This window comes from Delphinus delphis, chromosome 12, assembly GCF_949987515.2.
Source record: "Delphinus delphis chromosome 12, mDelDel1.2, whole genome shotgun sequence".
Classification (NCBI taxonomy): domain Eukaryota; kingdom Metazoa; phylum Chordata; class Mammalia; order Artiodactyla; family Delphinidae; genus Delphinus; species Delphinus delphis.
In genome coordinates, this window is record NC_082694.2 from 51,567,350 (window position 1) to 51,588,001 (window position 20,652).

The window sequence follows — 20,652 nt, forward strand, 5'->3', positions numbered from 1 at the left end:
TATTTCACTAGAATTTTAAAATTGCCTTTTAAATTATATAAAAAAGTCTTCCGCTTATAAGAAGCTACATGATTTTGTTAAACCAATAAAAATGCCCACATTTAAATTTTTTCTCTGTTAAGTCTGCCTTCTACCCAAGCATTCGATAGCCAGAAAAGAAAAGCTGATGTATCTTACTCTAAATTATCAGTGATGAAAAACAGTGTGGTAAATCAAGATGAGCATTTTAAAGGGTTTACTGGCATTAAATTTTCATTTGTTCTCAAACCAAATTAAGCGCTTAACACATAATTGCAGAGTTTAGCAATAATCATAAAGCAAGCACCTGCATAACCACCACTCAGGTCAATAACCAGAATGCTGTAGCACCCCAGAAGCCCTCTAGAAGCCCCTCCCCATCAGCACCGCCACCACTCTCCCGACTTACATAGTCAAGTTCTTGCTTTTCTTTATCGTCTCACCCCCATGAATGCACCATTAAACAGTATTTTACCTATTCTTCAACTTCATATGATTGGGAGAAAAATGGTATTATTTGTTATCTGTCATTTCTTTTGCTTACTGTTTTTAAGATTCCATCTATGTTATTTTGTGTAGCTATAGTTTGGGTTGTTTCCAGTTTGGGTCTATCACAAATATTCTCGTATACCATCATCGTACAGTGTGTATACGTATCTCCACAGTATGCACCTAGGAGCAAAACTGCTGGGTCATATGTCTGTTTTCAACTTTACGAGCTAATTATTCTCACCAGCAGTGTTGTGCCACATCAACAAATACCACCAATAGTTGGTATTGTCACATTTTAAAGGACTGTCAATCTGATGGGGAGGGCAGAGTCAGGAGGGTGTAACCCAGAATAGTTTTCATTTTCATTTTTCTGACTGGTGATTGAAGACCTTTTCATGTGTATGGATCATTTATATTTCTTCTCGGGTAAAGTACCTGAACTTCTTTTAAAACAAGTTTTGTTGGAGAAAAGGGAACTCTTCCCTACACTGTTGGTGGGAATGTAAATTGGTACAACCATTAAGGAAAACAGTACGGAGATTCCTTAAAAAGCTAAAAATAGAGTTGCCATATGATCCAGCAATCCCACTCCTGGGCATATATCCAGAGAAAAATATTTCAAAAAGATACATGCACTCCAATGTTCATAGCAGCACTACTTACAAGTGCCAAGACATGGAAACAACCTAAATGTCCAAAGACAGATGAATGGATAAAGGTGTTGTATATACAATGGAATACTACCTAACCATAAAAAAGAATGAAATAATGTCATTTGCAGCAATATGGATGGACCTAGAGATTATCATACTAAGTGAAGTCAGAGAAAGACAAATATCATATATCACTTACATGTAAAATCTAAAATATGATACAAATGAAATTATTTACAAAACAGAAACAGACTCACAGACACAGAAAACAAACTTATGGTTACCAGAGGGGAAAGGGCATGGGGGAGGGGTAAATTAGGAGTTTGGGATTAGCAGTTACAGACTACTGTATATAAAATACACAAACAACAAGGCCCCTACTGTATAGCACAGGGAACTAAATTCAATATCCTGTAATAAACCATAATGGAAAAGAATATAAAACAGAATATATAAATATTCTGTTTGAGTGGAGATATATATATATAAAAAACTCAATCACTTTGCTGTATACTAGAAACTAACACAACATTATAAATCAACTATACTTCAATAAAAATTTTAAAATTAAAAAATGTTTGAAATATAATTTACATTGTACAGTGCACCCATTTAAAGTGTATACTTCAATGGTTTTTAGGTATATTCACAGATATGTGCAACCATCACCAATTTTAGAACATTTTCATCTGAAAAAGAAACCCCATATCCTTTAGCTATCACCCCCCTAGGCATCCATGCCCTGCCTGCCAGCCCTATGCTAATCTACCTTGTTTCTATACCTTTTCCTATTCTGGACTTTCACAAGAACGGAATTATATATTACGTCGGCTCTTGTGCCTGGCTTCTTCACTAATGTTTCCAAGGCTCATCCTAGCTTTAGCATGTATCAGTCCTTCGTTCCTTTTATGGCCAATTAATAGTTCATTGTATGTGGCTTCCCTGGTGGCACAGGGGTTAAGAATCCACCTGCCAATGCAGGGGACACGGGTTCAAGCCCTGGTCTGGGAAGATCCGACATGTTGTGGAGCAACTGAGCCCGGGTGCCGCAACTAAGGGGTCCTCGTGCCTAAGAGCCCGCGCTCTGCAACAAAAGAAGCCACTGCAATGAGAAGCCCGCCCACCACAACAGAGTAGCCCCCGCTCGCCGCAATTAGAGAAAGCCTGCGCACAGCAACAAAGACCCAACACAGCCAAAGTAAAAATTAATTTAAAAAATAATAATTCTGCTATAAACATTTGTGCATACGTTTCTGTGTAAACATGTTTCTCTTGGATATATATCTAGGAATGGAAATACTGGGTCATCTGGTAACTCATATGTTTAACTGAGGAAATGCCAGACTTTTCCAAAAGTGACTGCACCATTTTACGTTTTCATAGCAGTGTAGGAGAGTTCCAATTCCTCCATATCCTCAATACTGGTTTATCTGATTTGATTTTAGTATCCTAATGGGTGTGAAGTAGTAGCTCACTGTGGTTTTTATGTGCATTTCCCTGATAACATCTTGCATCTTTTCATTTGCCTATTTGCATATGCAAATTTTCCTTGGAAAATTATCTATTCCGATCCTTTGCCTTTTAACTGGGTTGTCTTTTTGTTAATGAGTTGTATTAAGAATCGTGTCTGTTTAGTGATTTTTATAGTTCTTTCTATATCATGGATATAAATTCTTTGATATTTTATGTGGTACCAATATGTTCTCCCATTATGGATCTACAGTTGACCCTTGACCAACACCGGTCTGAACTCTGTGGGTCCATTTATACTTGGATTTTTTTCAATACATACTGCAATACTACATGATCCACATTTGTTTTGAATCTATAGATGCAGAACTGTGTATATGAAGAGACTGTAAAGTTATATGTGGATTTTCGACTGTGCAGGGGGTCAGTGCCCCAGACCACTCGCTGTTCAAGGGTCAACCGTACTCTTAGAACTTTGTGATGCCTTTTTATGAAAATAAGTTCCTAATTTCAATATTGCTAAGTGTGTCAAACTTTATGAATGGTGTTTGTGACTTAAGAACTATCCTTCCCAAAACCAACTTCATATTTCCTATATTTTTATAGTCGTAAAAATATTTCTCTATTTTATTTTCTACAGAACTACAAACACTAAAACCTTGGTAGTGTTGCTTTGTACATTTAGGTAAAAAATTCACTGGAGTTGATTTTTCGTATAGAAAAATATGGATATGGAATAGGGATCCAATCTCATTTTGTTCCTATACGAATACCCTATCATCCCATCACCATTTATTAAAAAGGCTATCCTTTTCCTCCCATGTTCAGCAGGACCAGCCACTATACTCTTAACCTCTCCATCTCCCTGTAAAATAAAAGTAGACTAAATCAGGGCTTCCCTGGTGGCGTAGTGGTTGAGAGTCCGCCTGCCGATGCAGGGGACACGGGTTCGTGCCCCGGTCTGGGAAGATCCCACATGCCGCGGAGCGGCTGGGCCCGTGAGCCATGGCTGCTGAGCCTGCACGTCAGAGCCTGTGCTCCGCAACGGGAGAGGCCACAACAGTGAGAGGCCCGCGTACCGCAAAAAAAAAAAAAAAAAAGGTAGACTAAATCAGCATTCTCAATCTGAAAGATTTTGTTAAAACCCAGATTTCTAAATCTCATCACAAACTTGGGGTGGGAGAATGGCAGATGGGCTGGAGGATCACACTAGGACCCTGGATTTATAGTAAGTTCCTTGGCTAACGCATATGCAGCCAACCTGGCTCGTGCCAACAGATGGACACTGTGGGGAATCACTGGAAATGGGTTCCATGCTTCCTTCTAGCTTTAAGACCCCTTACTTTTTTACAAAGTCTCTGGGCTACTTGTTTCTTCCACACCATTCGGGAATATGTGTAAAAGTCTTATCACAAAGAAATACAACACATACCAAATTCTAAAAACTACATGATTTTATTTGTAAAATTCAACATATTGCCTACTATTGCCCATGTCCATTTAAGTATTCCTCAGTTACAGCTCTCATTTTTCAAAATAAAGATCTTTGAAAATATACTCAGGTAGAGCAAGGTATACTAAGTATTTTATTAACTTGATATCCCATGGACATCAATTGCTAACACTATGGAAAAAGGGTTAATATAAAACAGTACAAAAGCATTACAGACAACAGCTTATCAATACTATCTTCATTCCATTAGTGGAATTTACTCATGTAGTTACCTTTATTCTTGAAATTATTTCATTTACAAAACAATTATTCTTTGCTATCACTTCAGCTTTCAGCTGTTTTAACTTCATTACGATGTTTTCTTCTGACATTTCAGTAAAGGGCACTTGCTTCACCTTGGATAAAAACTCTTGAATAATTTTTTCACCTTGCTGAAAAACATGTGAACGTTTCATTAGTCTTTAAAATGACTTTTCTAAAAGTCACATTAAATAGTAATGAATTGTCCCATTATAATTTCAATCTAAACACTCCACCCAATATTTAAACAACATTCTTTAAGTTTTAAGTGTGCACCATCTAGAATTTATAGCAAAGACCTTAGTTGACTGTATTTCTTCATAGCAAGTCATTAAAAGGATATTTATAAATATATTTTCAGCTGCTAATGCCAAAGAAACTGAATATTTTAGTAGTTCCCAAATCCCTCAGCTTTTATAACTGATATATAAACTTAACCTTCTGGGGGAAAAAGAACTCAAGGTTTACAAACACTATAAGGTATAAACAGTCACTGAAAATTTAATACTCATACACACATGAGATGTTTCTTCTTTGTTTATTTTACTGCCTAGTTATTGCCATTCTAAAGAACGTGGTTATTGCTTGCTATGTGACCCGTGGGCTAATTCCTTAACACACATTCCTCATCCGTAAAATGGGGACAATAATATTACCAACCACACAGGGCTGTTGTGAGAATTAAAGAGTTAAAGCATGCAAAGTGCTAAGAACAGTGCCTGACAAAGGATATAATGTTTATTACTGCATGTGAAGCTGAACTGCAAAGTCTGCTTTTTACCAGGGAGCCAGTTAGTAATATGTACCTTAGAGGTGAAAGGTAGATAATCCAAATGATAAGATAGAGAAGAAACACATCTCTATTAAATAACAAGTGCCTCTTTTTCCCAAAAAATAAAATCTAGATTGAGTAACATCGATAATTCTGTTATATGTCTCCCTTAGCTTAAAATTTTTAAAAAATTCATTGTAATTAATATTATCAATGGTATATGACTTCTATTCTAATTGGGAATCATTTACATAAAGGAGCCTACCTAATCCTGGATCATGGATAGCTGTGGGGCTGATACCAAGACCGTTTCATATCCAGGATGGCAACCTTCCCTACTTAAAACTAATAACAAGTTATAATACATATCTCCTGCTTGTATAGGTACAACAGATAAAACCTTATCTTTTAAGCCCCAAAATCATACACATCATCTATTATTGTAACATCATCTATCCTTCAAGTAAGAACAACAAAAAAGTCACCAGGTAAAAGCTAACAATGTGGGCTTCCCTGGTGGCACAGTGGTTGGGAGTCCGCCTGCCGATGCGGGGGACACGGGTTGCTGCCCTGGTCCGGGAAGATCCCACATGCCGCGGAGCAGCTAGGCCCGTGAGCCATGGCCACTGAGCCTGCGCTCCGCAATGGGAGAGGCCACAACAGTGAGAGGCCTGCGTACAGCAAAAAAAAAAAAAAAAAAAGCTAACAATGTGACAAGAGGTTGTCACAATGCATAATCACAGTAAGTGCTGCCAGGACCTAGATGTAAATTAAGATTCTTTTATTTTCATTATTACAAGAAACTAATAATCCTTTAATTTTTAAAAAATCCACTGGGCATATGCTTATACCTTTCTGTGTGAACATCTAAATTTCACCCACCACTCAGAAGGCCTAACTTAAGATCCACTGCTCCCACAAGAACTGAAACATCCTGCCCACAGAGAGCTTTCCTGAGTAAACATTTGTCATAATTCTCTATGACATGCTCACTATTACTACCTCCCCAACTAGTTTCTAAACAACTGGAGGGAAGGAACTGTGTTCATTTCTTCATCATCTTAGCTAAGCACTGAGTAAATATGTGATTTAACTGAACTCGATCTATTTGTTTACAAGTAATCAAAGATACGTGCATGGACCTCTATAACTCCTTTGAATTATGTATTTTAACCTATACTAATATTCCTATCCTCCTACTTTTGAAATCTGGTACTTGAAATGCTATCTTTCAATTGTACAGATGTGTGCAGTGGTGAAACCAAAATGATACAGACGGATTCTTTACAGTGCAAAGAAATGTAAGTGGAAACCAATAATGAATGTTCAATAAGTAAACAATAGAATCATACAGGAAAAAAACAACTACAAAAATAATTTGACAAACCTCTCTTTCCAGATAGCACCTCTTTGCGGCTGGTTCCATTTCATCATGTTCCTGTGGTTTCCCAATATTCTGAAATTCCTCTAGTTCCAGGGCTTTTTGTTTAGCACACTCTATTACATGCCTGGGGAAATTAGCAAGCTCGGCAACATGAATCCCAAAACTCTGATCACAGACACCTGTAAGAAATTTGAGGCATGTGAGGGGCAGGGTAGGAAGAGACAGCAATTTATGCAAATGGAACTTACTTTCTCACTTTGTCATTAGGAAACTTAACTTTGTATTATTTCAAATACATTAGCCAAATGTTTCAGAGTAACTTAAGGAAATTTTAATTAAGCCTCCAGTGAAAAGTGGTTATGACTTGGCACACAGTGCTATATTTTATCCTCGACAAATGTAGTAGGAAAAATAAAAATAGCAGAGAAAAGCCTTGACAGATAGTCCTCAAAAGCCTAGACAAATATCTGAATCGGAAGAAAAATTAATCAACACAGTATCTCTGAGGTTTTCTCATTTCATAAGGGAGGAACTAAAGCACTGTGGGAAAAAAAAAGATAAATGTAAAGTGTCACTAATTAGAAGGAGTATTTAGTTCAAAATGTATTTCAAATGACAATGAAATTTTTGGCCCAAATCTAGTCTAGTAAATTTTTAGACTAGGTATGTTAACTTCACCCACATTTGCAGAAAATAAACTGACTTAAGACATTCCTTCCAAATGTTAAATACCAGTGATGCTCACAGTGTTATCATGGAGCTCCCATTTTTGCCTCAACCGTAAATTTTCCTTTAGCCTAGTTATATATCCCATGCATTCTGGAGCTGGATATTCCGCACAGCTTAGAGAAACAAAAATAAAATAGAAGCAAGTGCTTGATAAACATCCACAGTGAAGGAGAAACCTGTTCCTATCGACTCCTAATTTCACCTGGTCTTTTTTAATACTTTGAACCCATTTCTTTTTTCTTTCTTTTTTTTTTTTTTGTGGTAATGCGGGCCTCTCACTGTTGTGGCCTCTCCCATTGTGGAGCACAGGCTCCGGACGCGCAGGCTCAGTGGCCATGACTCACGGGCCCAGCCGCTCCGCGGCATGTGGGATCCTCCCGGACCAGGGCACGAACCCGTGTCCCCCGCATCGGCAGGCGGACTCCCAACCACTGTGCCACCAGGGAAGCCCTGAACCCATTTCTTTCTCACACAAAACACCTTTTAAAAGCAAAACCTCAACTTCATGCTAAATGCCATGTCCAACCAAGAGTATCTATATTCTCTATCAACAACAATGCAAACAGTAACTCAGAAGGATTCCTAAGAAGCATAAGCAACAAAGAATCAAAAATAATCTCATTTACCTGCAACCAACTGATGCAGAAAAATGCGTTCATGGAAAATCAGAGAGCCATCTGAAAAAGCTATTCTGATGACTGGTGAAATGTTAAAGCAATAAAAACTTTACAGTATGTTAATCTCATCAACGCAGTCATCTGATTAGCTGCCAGGTCCACTAATGACAAACTTTTCTCAAAGGATGAAATGCCAACACATAAGTCATTCCTTACCTGATAACTACTAACAATTTCAAGGTTTCTGGAGACCCCAGCTTTAAATGAACCTGTTACATAACACATTCTTAAAAATATAATCAGATGATTATGACAGTTTATTAAACAGTAACAGCTAGAGCCTCAGAACTTCAAAGCTTATTGTTACTATCAAGTAGCTAATTTGACAAGAAAACATGCTGCCATGGGAGGTAGAACAAAACCCCTGTGACGATGTTCAAAAGTGCAGATCATTCTTTCTGTGACCTTTTTAAAATGAGTGGTTCTACCATGACACACAGAAATATAGATAACACACCACGTCCCTGTCCCCAGTCTGTAAATTAAGAGGTAAATGTGTTCTGTAAAAACATCAATAATTCATCCTAATGCAGAATAAGGCAATTACTAATGATTCCAAGGATAGGAACACCAAATTTACAGTACACCAGTGGTATGCACTCACCTTTCTTCACCTGATAAAGCATAGTTAAGGTCTCTTCAGTAGTTAGTGCTGTGACATGTAGATTATTAACAGTTGGTATCTGATTGGCCAAGGCAGTAAGTTCATGAAAATGGGTTGCAAACATGCAAAAAGCACGGATCCTTGTTGCAATGTACTCTGATATAGCCCACGCTAACCCAAATCCGTCATAGGTAGAGGTTCCTCTTCCCAATTCATCTATGATTATTAAAGAATCTTTGGTTGCAGACCTGAAACACGTAATTATATGAAAATTTCCCATGATATAGCATGTGGTAATGCAAACAACAAAATTAAGGCAATACAATGGGAAAGATGTGCCACAAATGTAACAGATTAATTATCTTAATATATACAAAAATTCAATGAGGTCAATGAAAAGCACTAAAACTTCAGTAAGAAAATGGACATGAACAAACAACTAACATAAGAGGAAACAAATGGTGAATAAATATTTTTTAAATTACCAATCTCATTAGCTGTAATCTAAGAATTTCCAAATAAAGCAGCTATCATTCATTTCTTAACAATCAAATCAGTCAAGATTAAAAAAAATAATTCCACAAGAAGATAGGACAAGGGTGTGGTGACACGAACACTCGCATACATGGCTGGTGGTCACGTGAATCTGTGTGCCTGCCACAGCCCTACCAGCACCAGATATTAGCATTTTATTTTCTCTTTAACCAAATGAAAGGAGGGGAACTTTTTTTTAATTAGAGAATTTGACAGTTCTTCATGTGCTTATTGGTCATTTCTTTCTTTCTCCATGAAATGCCACTGACACCTTTTGCTTATTTCTTTAATTTTTTAAGTTATGCATATTAACTTATTGACTAATTACTGAACATTTGTATTGCTTCTATAATTCCCCACAAACAATAATCAAAGCATAATTTATTAAGGATCTACTATATGCAAAGTACTTTAGAAGACTCCAAGAAATAGAAGGTATAGCCTCCCTGTCTTCAAAGAAGCTCCTAAAAATGAAATAAAGACAAGAGATTTCATAAACTCTAAAATTAAAAGCTAATAAATTACAGGCATGTCAAGGAGTTTGAAGAAACACCCATGACCTTAGGCACATGTGACAAGGAAAGTCATCAGAGAAGTAGAATTTCTGTCATTACGGGCCTGTAAAGAATAGAAAGGACTTGGGTAAACAGCAGGGAAGGACCATTCCGGGTAGTGTGAACAGCGTAAGCAAAAGCATGGCAGGGGGGAGATTCATAAGGTGAACAACTACCAGAAACCTTAAGAAGACAACATTAAAAATCAAAGAAGCTTTCCACAACTATCGCCAGTCACCCTTTTAAAATAATATAAAGTGCATAAAGCTCACAGGAAAACTATTAAACTAGATAAAAGATCACAGATGTTTTATAGATGAACCTGCAAATTTACTTTTCAAAGGACAGAGACATCCATTTCCATTTTCAGGAGACTGGGAAATGAACTCACCTGAGAATAGAAGCAGTTTCTAACATTTCAGCCATGAATGTGGAGACTCCTTTCAACTGACTGTCACCAGCCCCTACCCGGGCCAAGATACAGTCCACGATGGACACTTCTGCTGACTCACATGGCACAAAACACCCAATCTGGGCCATGAGAACTACCACCCCAGTCTGGCGAATATATGTTGATTTACCTCCCATGTTGGGACCTACAAAACATGATATCAACAAGCAAGATTATTAACTTATTTTTGCAACTAATAAATTGAATATTACTCCTAAATTGCACATCGGTGACTAATTACCTAGGTCATGTGATATGACATACAAGAAGCAGACCACAGGCTGCCCAAAGGCATGAACAGAGTTCCTGCCTTATACTAGTCCCTGAAACAATGCTATTTTCTCTTCAGACAAGCCTATGCTGTGCCCTTCTTCAAGAGGACCCATGAAAAATATATCTTACCTATAATTTGACTATGGTCTAGAAAGAACATACAGACCACTTCCCCACAGCTCACAAAGCTGCCTGCAGGATAATTTTATGACATTCAGAAAACAGTACAGGCCTAACTGATTAATTAACTAAACACTATAATTCATTAATAAATGCATCTATCAGAGAATGAATCAGTATGATCAAGTCCTTCAAATCAAGTAAATTCCACACTAAAACCCAAAGACATGACCCTACTTTTGGAAAATGTGCAATTTACCAACTAATGGTGTTAGATTATATGAACAACTTGAAAATCCATTTGGGGAAATAAAATACAATCACTGACTGTTTCCCAAACACATTTGCCCAAAGACTCCTATCACCCCTGCACCCTAACACTTTTATTTTCTAGAATCTCGTTAAGATCTCTCAAAACCCTTTAGTTTGAGACAAGCTACCTTAGTCTATATACAAGTCTACTTTTTTCGAGTTTCACATGAATATAGTATCATGTCTTTTAAAGAATTGCTACCCTAAGCTGAGGTCATTCCAGCACCTAATTCTGTTTGACTTTCAATGACCTCACTATTGAAAGGTTTGGCCCAAAGGTAAGCTTGGAGGATGAAGAGATGTTCATTTTTAAATGCACTGAACCCCTGGAACAGAGGTTTCATTCTGTTCACATATATTCATTCATTCATTCATTCATATATTATTAATATACTACTAACTAGAATGAACAATGTTCTTTTTCTATCATCAAGGACTAGGATTTTCTTCATCAACTTAAAATATATTTCCACTCCAACATAATAAATGGGAAACATTACCCACAAAAAGCCCATAAACTAGGTTTTTTTACCAGTAATGATGTGGAACACCTGTTTATCTTTTTCAAAGTGAACATCATTAGGAATAAATGCAACTTCATCTTGAACTTCAACACAAGCATGTCTGGATGCTTTCAGTATAATTCTCCCTTGTCCTTTCTCCAAAATGACCGGCCGTACATATGGAACAGGTGCTCCATTGGACACGTGAGCAAAGCTGACAACAGCATCTAGCTGAGCTAACACATCATTTAGTGTCTGCATCGGTTCTACATAGCCTATATAAAAACAGAAAAGGTACAGAGGAATATTGGATAAGAAAAAATACATATAAGCAGCTGTAAGAATAAATTCAACCTTCCTCCATTTGGGAATTCAAAAACCATTTCCTAATTTATATCATTTTTAAAAACTAACCAAGGTTTGCCATAACTAAACATGAAAGGAACACCTAAAACTTAACATGAGGTTAAAATGTGTTGTCACATTTTCCCTTCCTATGAACAGATTTCAAAAATAGAGTATGATGCCCTCCCTTACCAAGATCCATTAAAATATAAAAGTGCATAGATGCGTGGACTTCCCTGGTGGTGCAGTGGTTAAGAAACGGCCTGCCAATGCCGGGACACCGTTCAATCCCTGGTCCAGGAAGATCCCACATGCCGCAGAGCAACTAAGCCCATGTTCCACAACTACCAAAGGCGGCGTGCCTAGAGCCCGTGCTCCGCAACAAGAGAAGCCACCACAACGAGAAGGCTGCACACTGCAACGAAGAGTAGCCCCCAGCTCACGGCAACTAGAGAAACCCACACGCAGCAAAAGTTAACATCACCAATGATACGGCAAAAGACATCATGTGCCCCTTAATATGAATCCACAGACAACAGTAACGTCTGCGTATTCCAGACAAAACTGTATCACCTGAAAACAATCATGAGGAAACATCAGACAAACTCAAACTGAGAAATGTTCTACAAAATAAATGGCCTGTTCTCAAAAAAAAAAAAAAATGTGCATAGCTGCTTATATAAGGAAATGAGGTAGAGGTTAAAAAAAAAAACTAACAAGAAAAAGCTTCTATGGAAAAGCTTTCATGATATATTGATAAGGTAAGAAAAGCAGGGTGCAGTGATATGTGAGGCACAATTCTAAATTTTAAGAGTCTGAAACCAGGATGGCATTTCACAATTATCCTAAGAAACGTGCAAACACTAGGTAATAAGATATAATGTGACTGTCAAGATTGTTACTTGAGGTTTTTCTCCCATGCAGTTAAATTTTAGCATAAATTTAGTTCCATAACTTTCTTAAAACACTTTCAACAAGATTCCACTCTGCTAGAGCAGTAAAACTAAAAGCTATTACATACATTAAACAGTCCCTGACACATGCTAGGCAAAGCATGATTAGGCAATAAAAATGGTCAAAATTTTCAGAATAGATTCTAAAATTTTAATAGGTTGGAGGGGCTGGTATAACAGACACATGGCTCACACGGAACTATCACATGGACATCAATGTGTCAAAAACTTCAAAAGACAATCAAGAGAACACTGTTTAGTTTTAGAAAAATACAACATTATGAGTTTAATCAAATGGCAGAAAATCTGACTAATCTCTGATTCCCTTGTTCCCCATAAAAGTGATAAAATATTTTTTGAAAATAAAAATTAACTTATGAATTTAAACCACTTTTAAATTTATTTCTGTTTTACCTAACATATTAAAAAGGGGGGGGGAGGGGGAGAGTTCATCATACTACCCTACCATATAGCAATAGGAACCTGTGAGAATTACTTAAATATTAGTGGAGTACTTACATAATTACTTTAACTCATAAAATTTCTAACATACCAACAAGAATAGGTTTATAATAAAAGAAAACCAAAAGCCTCTTAATCAAGAGTCTATATTTGGTATCTCACAACACCTGGCTCTTCACAGCATCACCTTTTCTGGTTTAAGAGCAAGATAAATTACAAAAATGATCTATTACATTTTTAATAAAGATAGTTTATAATGTGTATATTAGACCAAGAAGAGGTTTCATTTAAATTCAAGGTGAATCCAAATACAAAACCTTCAATTTAAATGTTAAAATCTAGCAGCTTTAACCTACTAGGTATTTAATGAATAATAGTTAATATTATTTTGGGGGAAGACTCCCAGTTTGAATATATGTAGTGGTTTTTAGGGTCCTTACAAATGCAATCTAGGCTAGGAACATAATTCAACTAGAAGATTACCATGCTACAGCAATCTGATACCACCAAGCAAAAATGTAATCTTTACAAATCTCATTCATCTCAACACAAATATATAAAGTATACTAAAACCCTTTAAAAGTTTTATGTTTCTTTCTGATTTACTATAAAAATTCATAATAGTAAAACAATTTACAGAATTATACATGCTTATACTTTTTAAATGACTTACCAGCCCTAAATAATCCAGCACACACAACCTGAGAACAAGGACATCTTCCTACTTAATCACTATGCACACCCAAGAAATGTGACACCGATATCATATTATCTCATATTAAACTTTGACAATTTGTCCCAATAGTGTCCTTTATAGCTAGTTCCCAATTCCAACCCCTAGTACTGGATCCAATCAAGGATCATCCTCTGCCTTTGACTGTTCTGTCACTTTAAGTATCCTTTAATCTGGAACAGAACCTGCCCTTTCCTTCTTTGCTTCCATGACACTGACATTTTTAAAGAGTGCAGGCCTTAAAAAGTATGTCCCACAATCTAAATTTATCCAATTTTTTTTCTTCTTGTTACTATTCAGGTTAAACATTTTTTTTCTTTTTTCTTTTTTTTTGCAGTACGCGGGCCTCTCACTGTTGTGGCCTCTCCCGTTGTGGAGCACAGACTCCAGACGCGCAGGCTCAGCGGCCATGGCTCACGGGCCCAGCCGCTCCGCGGCATGTGGGATCTTCCCGGACCGGGGCACGAACCCGTGTCCCCCGCATCGGCAGGCGGACTCTCAACCACTGCACCACCGGGGAAGCCCCAGGTTAAACATTTTTTTCAAGACTACTACAGGTATACCTTGGAGATATTGCAGGTTCAGTTCCAGACCACCGCAATAAAGGGAATATCACAATAAAGCAACACACAAATGTTCTGGTTTCACAGTGCACATAAAAGTTACATTTACACTATACTGTAGTCTATAAGCAATAACAAAAAAAGTATATACCTTAAATTAAAAAATACTTTATTGCTAAAAAATGCTAACCATCATTTGACAAGGTAGGGTTGCCACAAACCTTCAACATTTAATGTATTGGTTCTATTAAATTTACCTGAAGAAATATTGACAATTTCTTTAACAATGGCATCCTGGGCTTCCTCATATTCGGTTTTATTTTTGGTATACTCTTCATTGAGAGAAGTCAATTTACTGCAAATCAAGATAATGGTATTATTAAAAATATTAAAACATCTACTGGAGATAATATGCACTATATAAAATATATCCAGAGTATTATCCTATAAAGCATCAAAACAATTAAAATCGAAATATCAGTAGAAAATGGGCAACTCATTAGGGGCGGATGTGGCTGGAATTCAGTGTATTAACATTTATGCTGTTTGGAATGGCCCAATGGCACCAATAGTATTCTTGCTATAACAATTATTCCCTTGAGTAAAATTCTGGTCTGTGACCTTTTCTAAAATATTTAAATGGAACCTAAAAAATAAAACAAATGAATGTATACAGCAAAACAGAAACAGACACAGATATAGAAAACAAACTAGTGGTTACCAGTGGGGAGAGGGGGAAATTAGGGATATAGGATTAAGAGATAGAAACTACTATGTATAAAATAGATAAGGCAACAAGGATATATTGTACAGCACAGGGAATTATAGCCATTATCTCATAATAACTTTTAATGGAGTATAAACTATAAAAATACTGAATCACTATGCTGTAATTCCTGAAACTAATATTGTAAATTAGCTATATTTCGACTAAAAAATAAATAACACACACCTCCACACACAGTTTCTCTCATTACTGTAGGAAACGGTCTTTGATACTGAAAGTTGTCGAAGTAAGGTAAATGTTTTGAAAACAATCTTACTGAGCAATTTGAAGAGTAAATGAAAATTAAAGGTTGAAATAAAAATTGCTGAAGATGAGAATAGAGAAAAAATATTCACTGGTATCAAAGGAAGGGAATGAAATTAAAAACAAAAAGACAAGATGAGGGGGTCACAGAGGATACAAGAAAGAGGGGGAAGTACTTATCAGAAGGAGGGCGGTATTAGTCAATCAAGGCAATAACTGTGAACATGATGGAACCAGCGAATGCCATAACATGCATATACAGCTTGAGAACAGTACACTGGCACAAAAAGACTATGAAACAGGCAACTGGAAAGAATTAAAGGAAGAAAAGAAAGAAGCAAAGACATTATAAAAGTGAGACTGCTGTGTGACGGGGAGAGCTGACAAGAGAGAAAAGAAGAGGTAGGCAGGAATCAGATTGTACGGGTTATAGTAAAGATTTAAAATTTTTCTGGATGACAGACACTGGAGGTTTTTAAGGACAATTATATGATCTCAGAGTCAGATCCACAGCAAGCAATCTGTTGACAACAAGCAATGAATGAATGAACGAATGAATTTTTCACAACTTTTGGAACCACTGTGGTCAGTTCAACCTCTATATATATTTTGGCTTAGGTAAGACTGAACTTTTGAGGTGTTATAATCATCTTCCAGTCACCCATTGGTTAATTATAACATATATAAATTTCTTGAATCAGGGATATAGTGTGATTGAGAAAAGCAACTAATAAATTTGGCAACAGAAGATCCAGGTTAGAGTATCTATTGTTACTAGCTGTCCAATCCTGGGGAACTGGAGTTTCAGTTTCTCCATCTAAAAAGTGAGAGAACTTTAACGTGTCCTGTTTATCTCAGAGAGCTGTTATGAGAAACAAACTAAACAGACCGACTGTTTTCATTACTAGGTTGTCTGAACACCTAGAATAATGTCTACATGTAACAGACACTCAAAACACTTACTAAATAAATGGAAAGAGGATCATATATACAAAAGTTAGCTGTAAATACTAAGAATATTCAGGAGGGTGGGAGTAAGGCTGGCCATAAGTTCTAGAACATTACAGAAGAGAAAGGATAAATGCCCTCACTCTACCAGTCACAGAAGATTTATTTTTAAATAATTCTTTTTTCACCCATGAATAATCTGCCTCAGGAACTTCCTAACATCAGCAAGAGAAAACGCAGAAAAAAACTGGTAAGATTTTTTACAACATGGAACACATTTTTTTTTTTAAAAAAAAGCTGTAGTCTAATGAATGGCCTTATTAAGGCTGGTAGACATCTCCCTAAACTAAATGATACAACCAACTGATATACCAGAAGAATTTAATGATCAAGGATAACAAAGTTTTCTTAGAAAAAATAAATGTGAAAATAACTAACAGAGATATGAAGGGGAACTAACTGTAATAGATATGGAAACATAAAATAAATGTAATACAATGTATTTCATACTGATAAAAGGATGGTAAGAGACATACATGAAAGAATAATCTTAAAAATAGACCCAAAGTGCCATTTCAGTCAATGAGGAAAAAATGAATTACTTAACAAGTGGTGTTGGGATATCTGACCAACCTCTTGTAAGGGAAAAAAAGCTTCAATCTTATCTTATGCCTTATATTAACAATAAATACGGTAAAACTTCCTTACCATAGAACATTCACATTTCATCAGAGAATAGTTTCATGGGGCTAGTAAAGACTTAATTTAACATAGGCTTACAAACCTGTTCGTAAATTTAACACCATTCTTCTGGATATCTACTGTACTGAAATTTTTATTATTACGAAGGACTTTTTCTTCCTTGCATGTTACACGAAAATAATATCCAAATTGTGTGTTGGAATCCAGTTTAATCTGTTTGCCAGGATCCAAGCCTTCATGATCAGGAAAAAAAAGAAAAAGTATGTCATAGATATCTACAGCCATTTTCAATGTAAGTGTTTAAAACACTTAAATCTAAATAGTGAAAAATACCCTTTTATTACATGACAGCATACTGGAAATTATTAATATTATCCAACTGGGAAAGATGCACATCCTACTTCACTTACTTCACTCAAAAAACTACATGAAAATACTTAAACCCCCTTATTAATGTTAGCTTCTGATGCGGAGGCCTTTCTAGGTAAACCCAACCAAGGCTGCAGAGCACCAGCAGTGGGTGGCACACACTGTTCTAAGATGCTGTGGGCATGAGGGTAGATAAGAAATGGTCACTGTCCTTGAGGAGTTCTGCTGAGGGTTCTTTAGTTAACCAAAGCATTTCTCTGGAACTAATATAGAGTATAATTAAAGAAAACAAATATACTTTCCAAACAAAAACTTGAGACTCTGACAATGAAGCCCTAGAAAAACTAGGACATATACTTCATGTTAAGTGTAGGAAGCTTCACAAAACAAGCAATGACCAATCAGCTAGACTTCATGCACCTAAGATTTTTGAGTTTTTATGTTTGTCCTGTCCTCATAATCTCATTCATCATTGTGATCTTTAGACCCCAAACCAGAAGAGAGAGATACTGTCTACAAATTTATTTGCTAAAGCATGACTATGGAATGTTAGAAGCAGCAAACAACTAAAGACAGACCTCACTTGACCAGAGAGGAAAGAGACATAGAGAGAACATGGAGAGAGCTATGAAATGAGGAGGGTAAATTTCAATATCCTTCAAGGCAAAGATTCTTAAATCTAGGATCTAGTTCATATAAGGACTCTCCAAGGAAACTATTTGTAAAAATTTTTATATATATTGGTATGGGCATATACAAGAGTACTGCTGCTCTGAGGGGTCTTCTACTATGCTAAGATTTATCTGTTCAACATACATGTGAGAGAGGCTCAGAACAAAGAGGTTTATAAATTCAGAGCAAAAGAGGACAAAACAGTGTGAGACTAATTAGGGAACCGATAATCCAGGGAATTTAAATCTAATAATTTTTTTTAAGTTGATATTAATGAAGTGCTTGGGAACCCCAAAGCCAAATCAATGAACTATTCCTAGTAGAATTAGGCTTACAGAGGAGGTAACATTTAAAACAGGTCTTATTTAAAAGACACGATGCAAGGGCATGTAGGGTGCTTTGTCTGGCAGGAAGGTGGGATTAGGGAAATTAGTAAGAGAAGAATCTGAAGGGGAGGCCAGGCTCCAGATGTAAAGAACCCTGTATGTAGACTTTATGGGACTGTAATTTTATTCAGTAGAAACAAAGAAGTGGCATGATCAATTGTGTCTTCTAGGAAAGCAATTCCGGCTCCAGTATGGATACTGTGTAGACAAAAGAATTATTCAAACTTCCAAGAACCCATTCTTACCTAGTTCTCTAGCTGCACTTATTAATGTTGACTGCATCTTCTTTTCTAAGTCATCCATTATTTCTCTTAATTCACTCAAGTTAGGATCAAATGAAGGTTTTACAAGGAATTCATGGTTTTCCACCTAGAGACAGAACGAAGAGTAGCTAAATTTTATCAATGATGGGTAAAGATGGAAGTCATGAAAGTATTTTGCTTAATTTAAAATTCACTAATGTTTTGAGTTAAATGATTCACTATCCATAAGTTACTCAGTCACACTATAAGGAGTTTCTATATATTAACAGATATAAAGAGTTCTGTTTATTAGGAGCTTAGGTCTCTGGATATAGAAAAATTATTCATATGAAACATAGTGCTGATGATAATTTTGTCCCTAACAGTATTCTTTATTTTTATTTATATTTTTCCCTAAGCAATATTTAAAGACTGTAACAGAATGTGTAGTTTTTGCCCAAATCAAGGATCCATCTTAGGAATCTCGAAAAGTTAGCTCTTGAAATCCCTTTTTGAAACAAAATGACTAAAACTTGAACAGACAAATTATGAAAGAATATTTTTTAAAAAGAATGAATCCTATCCTTATAGACATTAAGAACTATTGAAAAGACCTAATTTTATGTAAAAATATGAGTCAGTTTTCTAAAACAAGATTTTTAAAACTTCAGTAAGTGAGATTGATATAAATTCCTCCCAATCACTATTCACTTAATCAGAGCACACCTTCTTCACATACCAAAATTGAACACAACACCACAATAGGGAAATAAAATCACAATACAGAAAGCTAGCAAAAAAAAGAGAATAAAACGTTAATTAAATAACTTTCTCAATTTAAACCAACAAAAGATTTAATTATATAATACACTAAAATTTAAAATTTCAAATAAACCTAATTTTTTAAAAGGCAAAAGATTTGTAAAAATAGCTTTGCAAAATATAAAAATGTAAAGGTTGACATTTTCTTTTATAAAACGGCACTTGTTTGCATGTATGAGAAAAACATCAAGTCATTAAATGGGCAGGCATAAAAACACACAACTCACAGATGAGAAAATAAGTAGTAAACTAAAGCCACAGAAAACTGCTAAAGCTCCATAATAATAAAACACATGAATATTTAAGCAGCCTTAAGATATTATTCTATAGCTTTTTTTTTTTTTTTGCGGTACGCGGGCCTCTCACTGTTGTGGCCTCTCCCGCTGCAGAGCACAGGCTCCGGACGCGCAGGCTCAGAGGCCACGGCTCATGGGCCCAGCCGCTCCGTGGCATGTGGGATCTTCCCAGACCGGGGCACGAACCCGTGTCCCCAGCATCGGCAGGCGGACTCTCAACCACTGTGCCACCAGGGAAGCCTATAGCTATTTTTTTTAAGGAAAAAGAAAAACCCTATCACCAAATACTAATGAGGCTATAGTGAAATTAGTATACTCATTCATTTCTGGTGAGAATCTAAGTTGTTATAACCTTTAAAAAAGAAAAAGCAATATGAGACAAGACTCAGAGATATTTGTTATACTCTGACATAGCAATTCTACTCCTGGGAATTCAATCTAAGGAAATAATGCAACAGAAGCAAACAACACAGGGATGAATAAAATCTCTACAGATTTATCTGTTACAACAAGACCTGGAAATAACAGAACATCACAATATTTGCACAATCATACATCACTAGAATATTATACAGTTATTTAAACAAACAATGAAGATGATCTAGAAACAAGGACCAAGACTTATGATAATCCAAGGAAAAAAATAATGCTACAATGGTGGATTGACAGTGTTACAGAACTGCCTTCTTCCAATGAAACTTAAAGAGAAGTGAGGCTGAGCCAGGCTTAGTTCCCATCCTCACTCCCACCTTCCAGAAATCCTCTGGTGAGTCAACAAAACCCTGAGAAATCTCACTTAGAATCCCAACCTGGAGAGTAGAAAGTTGAGG

At 36.3% G+C, this 20,652-nt stretch overlaps 1 protein-coding gene across 2 annotated transcripts in view; it reads right to left on the minus strand.

Annotated features, from left to right (window-relative positions):
- Positions 1-4,087: 4,087 nt before the first annotated feature.
- Positions 4,088-20,652, minus strand: part of MSH2 (mutS homolog 2) — a 72,572-nt gene continuing 56,007 nt past the window's right edge. For both annotated transcript variants that reach the window (XM_060026669.1, XM_060026671.1), the window contains exons 9-16: positions 18,708-18,831; positions 17,118-17,268; positions 14,613-14,710; positions 11,329-11,574; positions 10,032-10,236; positions 8,553-8,800; positions 6,546-6,721; positions 4,088-4,517 (exon numbers count right to left, since the gene is read on the minus strand). In XM_060026669.1, the coding sequence (XP_059882652.1) occupies positions 4,347-4,517; positions 6,546-6,721; positions 8,553-8,800; positions 10,032-10,236; positions 11,329-11,574; positions 14,613-14,710; positions 17,118-17,268; positions 18,708-18,831 (1,419 nt within the window). In that variant the 3' untranslated portion in view covers positions 4,088-4,346. The remainder of the gene's footprint in view (positions 4,518-6,545; positions 6,722-8,552; positions 8,801-10,031; positions 10,237-11,328; positions 11,575-14,612; positions 14,711-17,117; positions 17,269-18,707; positions 18,832-20,652) is intronic.